A 10,184-nucleotide genomic window follows, 5' to 3' on the forward strand; every position below is an offset into this window, starting at 1 on the left:
GAAAATTTAGGAACAGAAAATGTATTTGTCCAAAGCAGCAAGCTAGTAGATGTTGAATCCTATCTGATTCTAGAATCAAAATTCTTAGTGGCCATGCAAATTTTAAAGACATTTTAGCCTTCTTTATCTTTTACCTTTGTTGTTTCAATTTACAGAACAGGGACAAAGCACATCTAAACAATAGCAAAAGCATTTACCTGAAACCACATAAATGACTGGAAAATATGATAGTTTCACACCCAGAGATTTATATTTATTTGCCCAAACTATTTTGGTATAATTCCCAATTTTCTAGGGACTTATCCCACCCTAGAGTGAAAGCTAGCATTTACAACCTTTATCATGAATCCAGGGGCTCTCAATTCTTTTTTTAACAATAGTACTAATTCACCAAACCCAGGGTGCTGGATTTAAATGTTGAGCCCAGTAGGAAATTTGGAATAATTGCTCTTGCTCTCTCTATACTTTATGGGAGTCATATGATGATTGTTAAACAACTCTGATTAAACACTTCAAAAGAAAGGTGCTGTTCCCCTGCTAACTGCTGCATTATTAAAGGATTTGCTTCTCTCTGTCAGAGATTCTGTTAGAAAAAGGGTCAAACTGGGGTCCTGAATCAGTTCTGTAACAAATATGGGTTCAACTAGGGCATAAACTTCATTTAAAAAAATATTAAAAAGCCAACAATATCGCCTATGGAATGATATTATGATGTTCCTAACTTGGTACTCTTTAAAAAAATCAACTTTTAAATACAAAGAAATGTGTCCTTTTTTTTGCTACTGCAGTTCTGACACAGAGAAGCTGAGGTCACCTGTGACATACGTCCCCATGGACCTACAATAAATATCTTGCTTCTTCTAAATTAACCCACATACATCAGTGGAGATGAGAAAAGCAGTAGCAAAGAACTTCATGTGATCCAGTACATTTCTCTAAAAAGTAAGTACATTTTAAAAACACAAGCAGATTAATAACTCTGTAGTCTAAAATTTCAAATCCAAAATAAAAGAGAGAATTGATAAAACGTAGTTACATGCTAAGCACTGCTCATCTATCACCATTTGCTGGGGGGAAAATACACACACATACACACGTGCTTGATTTGAGTCATATGCAAATGTTTACATTGGGAAAGGTTAGGCTTTGCAAACTGTTCGCTAGAGATGTATTTATTCAGGCAAATATGTATGAGTCACTGTACACATTTTATATAAACCATAAGATTGGTTATGATCATAAGACCATTTTAGTTTACTTTGGGGGGGGCAGAGAGAGCTTTCTGTAAATGTTTTCTTTGGAACATTTTCAGAAATAATTGAAATCCAAAACCAAAAAAGCAACAGTATTTAAATATATAACACATAGTAGAATTAGGACTATCACACTAGCTTTTGTTAAATCTCACTGCTATTGGTAGCTTCTCTCAATTCTTCCATCACTAATTCCTGGCTGGGTTTTTCACCACTTTTCCTATAAAGCAGGTTTTCCCTATGTGGGTTTTGAAATGTAGGTTCCTGGGCATGCTGAGTAGATGAGCTTATGACCGCACTGTTCTTAGCTTTTAGGGCATAGGCTTCCCTGGGCTTTGCCTTTTTTTGGCAGAGCTGGAGCTGGAAAGCATCTTGGAAACCACGGCGGAAATTCTCATTGAAGAAACCGTAGATGATGGGGTTGACGCTGCTGTTGCCAAAGGCCAGCCAGTGTGCGAAAGGGTAGACGTAGATGTTGATGACCCGCAGCTCATTTGGAGAAAGGTCGGCATAGTCCGAGAGCATCATCAGAGTCCACAGGGGCAGCCAGGAGAGGATGAAGAGCAGGGCCACGATCAGGAGCATCTTCACCACTCTCTGCTTCCTCCTGGACACCACATGCCACTGTTCTTGGCTCTGCTTGCCCGTGTGGGGCACCGCAGTCCTGAAGAGTGAAACCCCAATCCTTCCGTACATAACCACAATGAGGGACAGGGGAGCCAGGTAGATGTTGGCGAACAGCACGGTGGTGTAGATCCTCCTCATTTCCTGATTTGGCCAGTCTTCCCGACACCAGTAGACTGGGCTGGTTTTATTCAGGGAGTTGAGTCTCACTCGGTAATATTTTTCTTCTTGCACATGTAACATTACTGCAGATGGAGACATAATGGTGACGGCCAAGACCCAGATGATCACGATAATGACAAGTGCTGTCTTGATAGTGAGCTTCGATTTAAAAGGGTAGACGACACACCGGAACCTGCAATGAAAGGTGAATGTTAATGAGGCGCTGCCTCCTAACTTCTGACCAAGGCACGAATCCAGTTTATTTAAGTAATGGCAAGCCTCCCGCCCATAGTTCCCTCAAAAATAGGGAAAGTTACCATTTGTAGTAGAGAGGTGTGCACTGGCATTTTCTGCAATTGATCTATGAGGTAAATTTTAACTGAAAATTTGAATAAATGGAGTATATCAGACACGAGTAATAATAAAAAAGTGATAATAGTAACTAGCACATATTAAACGTAAACATTTACAACTCTGTTCCACAGTCTATTCCATGGGTCTGCATGGACTGTCACGTTAAGCCTCCCTATTTAAAAGATGGGAAAACAGACTTAGAAAAGGTGAAAAACTTGCCCATAATTATATAGGATTTTAACACAAGTAGTTTGGTTCCAGACCTCACACTTTTAACCTCTACAGCGTGCTCAGCAGACTGCTAGCGCTGTTAGGCTGTGGGAGACTGTTAATAGCAATCAATGAACCCTTTCTCCCTCGTGCTCTTGTGCGATCCCCTACTCGTTATGTGTGTGTTTGCCATGTAACTTGCTTTGGCCAATAGCACAGTAGGAAGCATCATGCACATGGGGGCTTGTCTTTCTGGAATGCTTCCTCCTAGGAGCCATCTTCCAGGATCCAAGAAGCTTGAATTATTTTATACAAATCTAAACTTTATCTGCCCATACAAATTTTTCTTTCACTACCCTCTTTAACTTTCTGGATAAACAGACTCTGCTTTAAGACAAAATTACGATCTTCTCCCATTGATAAATAAAAATGCATCCTATTACATTGCATACACATTTACTCTTTTTCTGACACCATTGCTCCTAGGATAGCTTCAATACTCATCTTTAACCAAAATACCTAATTTCTCTTTCACAGAGAAAATTGGGAGGTATGTCATCGAGCACAGAAAATGACCACCTATAGCTACATGCACCATTTTTACACCTTTTTTTTTAATAAATGAGGGAAGTGGCTTGGAATTATTTATTTTTCTTGCTTCTGAGAGTTCTTGAGTTTTATTTATTTTTATTTTTTTAATTTAATTTCAGAATATTATGGGGTACAAAGGTTTTGGTTACATAACTTGCTTTTGTACAATTTGAGTCAAAGTTATTGTACCTGTTAGGTGTGAATTTACCCATCCTCTCCTCCCTCCTCCTGCCTGCTTGATTTCTGATGAGCGTTATTTACATATCCGCATGTAAATGCTGATCACTTAGTTCCAATTTAATGGTGAGTACATGTGGTTTTTGTTTTCCCATTCTTGTGATACTTCACTTAGAAGAATGGTCTTCCATCCAGGTTAATACAAGAGGCATTAGTTCACCATTTTTTATGGCTGAATAGTACTCTGTGGTATACATACACATACCACATTTTATTAATCCACTCATGTATTGATGGGTACTTGGGTTGTTTCCACATGTTTGCAATTGTGAATTGTGCCACTATAAACATTCGGTGGGTATTAATTCTCTGGTACTTCTGCCCTGTTCTGCTCAAGAACAGAGAGGCTTTCCACAATTTCGATGGAAGATACAGAGATAAAGATACTAGCAGATGGATGTGAGACAAGAGATATGGGCAGGGCACCAAGAGCATTTGCTATGGGAGTGTGATGGTTGATTTTATGGGTCAACTTGAGTTGGCCAAGGGGTGCCCAGGTTAAATGTTACTTCTGAGTGTCCTTATGAAGGTGTTTCTGAATGAGATTAGCATTTGAATAAGTGGACTAAATAAAGTAGATTGTCCTCCCCACTGTGGGTGGGCATCATCCAATTTTTTGAGCACCTGAATAGAACAAGAGGTGGAGGAATAAGAAGTTTTCCCTCTTTTTTTTTTTTTTTTTTTTTTTTACTGACTCAACACTTGAGCTGGTACATTTCATTTCATTTTCTTCTACCCTTGGACTGATGTTTACTCCATTGGCTCTCCTAGGTCTCAGGCTTCTAGATTTGGACTAAATTACAACACAGGCTTTTCTGGGTCTCCAATTTGCAGACAGCATATCATTGGCACTTCTCAGCCTTTACAATAATGAGAGGCAATTTCTCATAATAAACATTTCTCTCTCTCTTTGTGTGTACCGATATCTATAATTATATCCTATTGCCATTGATTCTGTTTCTCTGGAGAACACTGACTAATAAGAGGAGTCATTGGCATGTAGATGGTATTTCAAGCCTTTTGAATTATAGTATTACCTGTACTATACTATTCTAAGAGTGATTACTCTTTACAAATGCTCTTAGGCAAGTTAATGATTTCCCCCTTTCCCTCCAATAGCTAAGATTAAGACTCCAAGACTTCCATGGTATATTCAAAGATATTTCTTTTGCACAGAAAGCATTAAAATATCTTGTACATATCCAGTTCCAAACAATTGCTTAGTACAGAATCTTCCTCATTAATATGGAGTTATAATAGAAAAAGACCCAGACCTGTCCTTATTTCAGTAAAACTCATAAAACTAAACAAACACTGAAATATATAGTTGTGAAACTCAAAAAGCTGATTATAAGATTTAAATTTAATAGTGCAAGACTGATTGTTATGCAGTGAAAGAAATAAATAATTCTTACATTTATTTACTGATCTTTCTTTTTAAAATATTTCAACCATAAGGAAAAGCACACTTGTTTACTTCCTTTCAAATTTCCATGATAAACCATTTATACCAACAATTGAATTAAAACTAAAGGCTTTTGCCTTTAACCATAAGATAATATAAGAGAAACATTTTTATCAAGTTTACTATGCTTTCATTGCCTATAGGATAGTTTCAAATCCGGAACTTTTTTTTTTTTTTTTGAAGGAAAGATATAGCTATATGGTTATCTATACATTTTATTTGCTGTAATTATCAATATTTTAAAATGAACATTTATTTTAAAAAGACAATTCAATATTATTCTATTTTCTGGTGCCACCTCTGAACAATTAAAAATAACATTAGTAAAACTAAAATTACCACCTTGATACAAATTAAAAATATTTAAAACACAATTTAAAATATAATATCCCTCTGAAAATCAAAGCAACAGACTCCATGCAAAGAATAAAAATATTCTTACACTCATTTATTGATTAATCTCATTTAAAATTTTTCAAGCATATAGAAGCATTATTTGTAAATATTTGTTAATGAATCTGTCTACTCCACCAGACTGTAGGCTTTCTAAGGCAGCAGTTTGTCTAATTTATTTTAGATGCTACACAATCCAGCCCAGTACCTGGCACATCTTTTGTAAACTCTCAAGAAAGTGTGTAAACAAATGAATGGATGAATGATTTGCAATCACAAAATCTGGATAAAATTTAAGATTTATTTCAGCATACTTGTATTTCCATCATTAGAAAATTCTAGATTCTTGTATGAAAAATAGTAAAATTGTGCCATCCCTCATTATTTAATTTTAAAAATGGAAAATTCAAAAGTTTTATTTGCTTATTACTCAACCTTTAGTAGGTATACACTTTGCTCTTAAAGAGGTAGATATTATTAACATTAATTTGGGGAAGATATGCTCAAATTTAGTAGATTATAGATTTCTCTGGTGGATTAGTTGCAGACATGTCCATTTTTCTGGATTCAGAATATGATACTGACTTACCTATCCACAGCTATTGCAACTAAAGTAAACACTGAAGCTGCGACCGATATTCCCTGGACCAATCCACTGATCTTGCACATTGTATTTCCAAATGGCCATCCTGAAAGGGAAATGGAACAGTCTTTTAAAAGAGCAAGATTTTATTTTAATCTCACTAAAAATATAAACAGAAAGGTGCAAAATCAAGACCAATGTAACTGTTTTCTGAATGATAGCCATAGAATAATGTTTTTCAGCATTTTCATTAATATCTCCAGAGCTATGTTTTTAATATAGCTAATAATAATGTTTATATGGTAGCTACGACATTCTAGGCACTATAAGTGGTCTATATCTATTAACATATCTAATCCTCACAACAAGCTTTGAAGTCTTTATTATTCTCCTCACAATATATAAATATCACACACCTTGCCACAGCTAGTTAGCAGCATATTAAGGATTTGAACCTGAGTAGTAGGGTTCCAGAGTCCAAACATTAACCCTTATACAATAATGCCTTTAAAAGAATAGACAGTCAGAATGTTGGTTTTCTAATTTGAAAATATACTCCATAAATTATGAAGAATCAGGAGTTACATACAGAATAAATAAACTATATTTATTAATACATGATGTAATGAGACAATTTACCTCAGAGTGCTTCCAGAATAAAGAATACTTTGCATGAACAAAAGTTTCTCTGAGGTAAATTGTCAAATGGAGTACATTCATTTCATATTCTAATTTCCAAAAAGTGGTCAAATTTTGAATTACTTTCTAGCTGAACCTCAGCTGCTAGAAATTTTATAAAATAGTGAAATTATTACGCCAGTTCGATATTCTAAACCCTCTTCTGCTATTACGGGAAAGTAACAATATTCTTTTTCTAGCAAACATTCTAGTTTCCAAAAGATAAATACTACAGATTTCTTGGACTTTTAAAATTTATCTTTTAAAAAAAATCCTGTAATTTATTTTCCCAAAACAAAATATTCTTAGTAATTTAAAAAATTTCAAATAAACTAATCCATGTATATCTAAAAAAATTTACCTAACTAAACCATCTTAAAATAAGTGCTTGGCTGACTCTACTGAATAAAAACCAAAAGAAAATATATCTCCCTAGTCCTAAAATTTATTACATTAAGTTGTGATAGTATTATTTTCAACAAAAGTACAAGAGTGTGTGTAGCCCTTGGTGGAACTTGGAAGAATAAGCATATGTTTTATCTTATCTCACTCACCCAATTCCAATGAAATTGGAGGACAGGGCAGGACAAAAGAGCATAAATCCATAGAAGTTGAGGTGACAGATACTACTGAATGTGAAGTTGAGAAAACAACATGATTGGTGGGAATTATGTATAAACCAACGAGATACCACTGGCATTTCCTCCATGCTGACAGACAAATGGAGGTTTACTCTCTTGAGGAGGAGGAACCACAAGATACTCCAGACTCTGAGAACATTAACCCACAGATGCAGGAGTAATGGGTGCCACCATGACACAGAAGGACTAAGTAAAAGTGTCCCACTGCATGGCAATACCACTGGCCCAGGGACCCACTCAGCTCTGGAAGGCAGCAGCCAACAGAGAATTTCCTTCTGGGGAAAGTGACCTATTCAAGAGGGATATGAGAGAGACAGTTTTTATATCATCTTTGCACTGCACACCACTCAACATACCTGCTATGATATTGTCCAGCAGTGTTATAGGCATGCAGAATATGCCCACTAGTAAATCACTGACGGCCAGGTTTAAAATGAAGAGATTAGTGACTGTGTGCATATGTTTGTTCCTCATTACAATAAAGCAAACCACGGTATTTCCCACTATGCACAAGAAGAAGATCAGTAAGTAGGAAATAATGAAGATCGCTGCCACTTGGGGCTGGTGCAGATAGTAGTTCACATAGGTAACATTAATTTCTGAGTACAGATGATGCTTTGTGTCATTGACACTCCAGATGGGAAGCCAGTTTTCTGAAGAGTTTGAGTCCCATTTCTCATTCATGGTGGACCTTGACAAAGGAGAGGCAGAAAAGAGAGGCATAATTAGAAACCAGTAGAATGTAAGTTCTGTGTCTGAGTTTAAGAGAGACATGACTTTAAAATGTCATGGAATTTTAATGGGCCTTCTATAATCATCCATAAGTTTTGCAAAGAACTGAGTTTATAAATAAGGTACTCGAATGCCACTTTGTGTCATAAGTAACAATTATTATTACATTTTATTTCCTAAAACACTCAATGTTTCACTTCTTTGGGCATACCTGCTATCCATTTGTAATATTTCCGTTACCTTCCAAAATTCTTCTTCCTCTGCCTTCAGGCATCATCATCTGTCAAGAGCCACTTATTATTTTAAGGCCAATTTATATGCCTCTGGCTTTCCTGATAATCTCAACAAGATGAGGTGTCCACATCTTCGAAACTCCCGTAGAAAATAAGCTTCTTGGATTTGCCCTACTCTGCTTTGATTCAGTTAATTAAATATTCCTTTTACACACCTCCATATGCAGATAAGAGCCACCATATTGTGAGTTTCTTAAAACAGGGCTAGCCTGCTTGCCCTTCAAAAAAATTTTTTTCAACAAAATTCCCTCTTCAATTGTTCACAGCACTCTTAACCTTGCTAGAATTTTTTTAGAGTTGGGTAGTTGTAGGTGAACTAAGAATTACTAAATCAATTTTTAGCCATCTCCTTTATATGTCCTGTTTAGGTGATACATCAGTGAAGGGTAAGGAAGGAAGAACTATAATGGGATATGGAATTTATTACAGGAATTATACTAGACACTGGCAGTCAACACCTTTTCTGTAAAGAGCCAGGTGGTAGGTATTCTGGGCTCTACAGGCCCAGAGGTCTCTGTCACAACTACTCAACTGTGCAGAAAGCAGCCATAAACAATACATAAACAGATGGGAATAGTTGTGTTCCAATAGTTTATTTTAAAAAACAGGCAGCGGGGCTGTACATCCTTCATTCATCCCTGCTTTACGCAAGAGTGGGAGTTGCTGGAGAAGTGAACTCCTGGTGGGGAGTGTTGGAGGACCACAGGAAAAGTCACTAGGCAGCCATCCTGAAGCACTGGAGCAGAGGACAACTCAGAACTGGTGGTGACATCTGGGAAGGCAAGCAAGTTTAGCTTCCTTACAGGGACTGCATAGGGAAGTTGTGGAAAGGTCTATGGAAAGATGTCTTGGTGTGGCTACTACCTGTGTTGGTCTGCCTCTGGTGGCAGGCTTGGGACCACCGTTGGTCCTCAGGGTCAGCAATTGGGAAGAAGAGCTTGATGTGGAACAGAAGAAAGTGAGGAAAAGCTTAGTAGCTCTGCAGCTGTTTATCACTGCCTCTCAGGCTTAGGTCCTTCTGTTTCCTTTTAACCTTGTATTATGGGCTTTCCTCTGTTATCGAACTCTAAGCTAGAAGTACACAGGCTAAGGAGATTCTAGGAAACAGTTCCCAGTTTAATAAAGTTGACACTAGAACACATTGGTGTGTTCTATCTTTGGACCTCAGGTGAAATTAAGGCACAAAGATTCTCGTTTTAGCATAACGTTAACTGTGGGAAAATAAATCCTCCCTGGATTTATTCCTATAAAGAAGCTGTAGGGCCATGAAATATACATGTAGATAGGGAATTTTTACTTTACTTCTCCTAGAGACATGTAGATTAGATCTATAGTCATTTGTTTCCTTGATAATGGAGTTAATGTCTCCCACTCAGAAGGCTAACAAACCATCTAGTACCTCCCCAAGAGGTAGACAGTTACATCCTGAGATCAGCATTTAGATGACTAAATAACCCAGATACTTCCGGGAAGACTTTAGTATTATCTTCATAAGTGTTTATATTTCAAAAGAAATAAATATGAGAACCTCGAAGACATCTCTAGGTTGTGAAAGCTGGAGATGCTGGACATACTTGCTTTCTCGAAAAAATAATTTATATAACAAAGAACTAGAGTATGCATTGCTTCCATTACATCTCTAAGGAGCCTCTCTCAGAAGGAAAGAAGGCAAATTGGTTTCTTTTCTTTTTATAAGCACGAAAAAAATCTTTTTTTGTCTGCTTTTCTCACCCACCAAGTGAAATCTGACAATCATACAGGATATTTCTCTATCTGGCTCTCACTGCACCCATCCACAGGATTGCTGGGCATAGGGGACATGTGCTGCAGTGCTAATCTGGCTATAAGTACTGTTCTGAGTTGTTTTCTTACATTGAATTTTGAGATATTTTGATATATCTGGATACAAGTCATGTACCAGATGTGGGGTTTAAAAATATTTTCTTCCACCCTGTGGTTTGTCTTTTC

The 10,184-nt window shown here is 36.8% G+C and overlaps 1 protein-coding gene across 1 annotated transcript; it reads right to left on the reverse strand.

The window, feature by feature from the left end:
- Positions 1-912: 912 nt before the first annotated feature.
- Positions 913-7,911, reverse strand: NPFFR2 (neuropeptide FF receptor 2). Its single transcript, XM_069457866.1, has 3 exons — positions 7,548-7,911; positions 5,879-5,978; positions 913-2,232 (listed from the first exon to the last, which is right to left on the reverse strand). The coding sequence occupies exons 1-3, from the start codon at positions 7,873-7,875 to the stop codon at positions 1,398-1,400; spliced, it is 1,263 nt and encodes a 420-aa protein (XP_069313967.1). The 5' UTR covers positions 7,876-7,911; the 3' UTR covers positions 913-1,397.
- Between the last annotated feature and the right edge of the window lie 2,273 nt (positions 7,912-10,184).

The sequence above is a fragment of the Eulemur rufifrons genome, chromosome 24, assembly GCF_041146395.1.
Source record: "Eulemur rufifrons isolate Redbay chromosome 24, OSU_ERuf_1, whole genome shotgun sequence".
Lineage (NCBI taxonomy): Eukaryota > Metazoa > Chordata > Mammalia > Primates > Lemuridae > Eulemur > Eulemur rufifrons.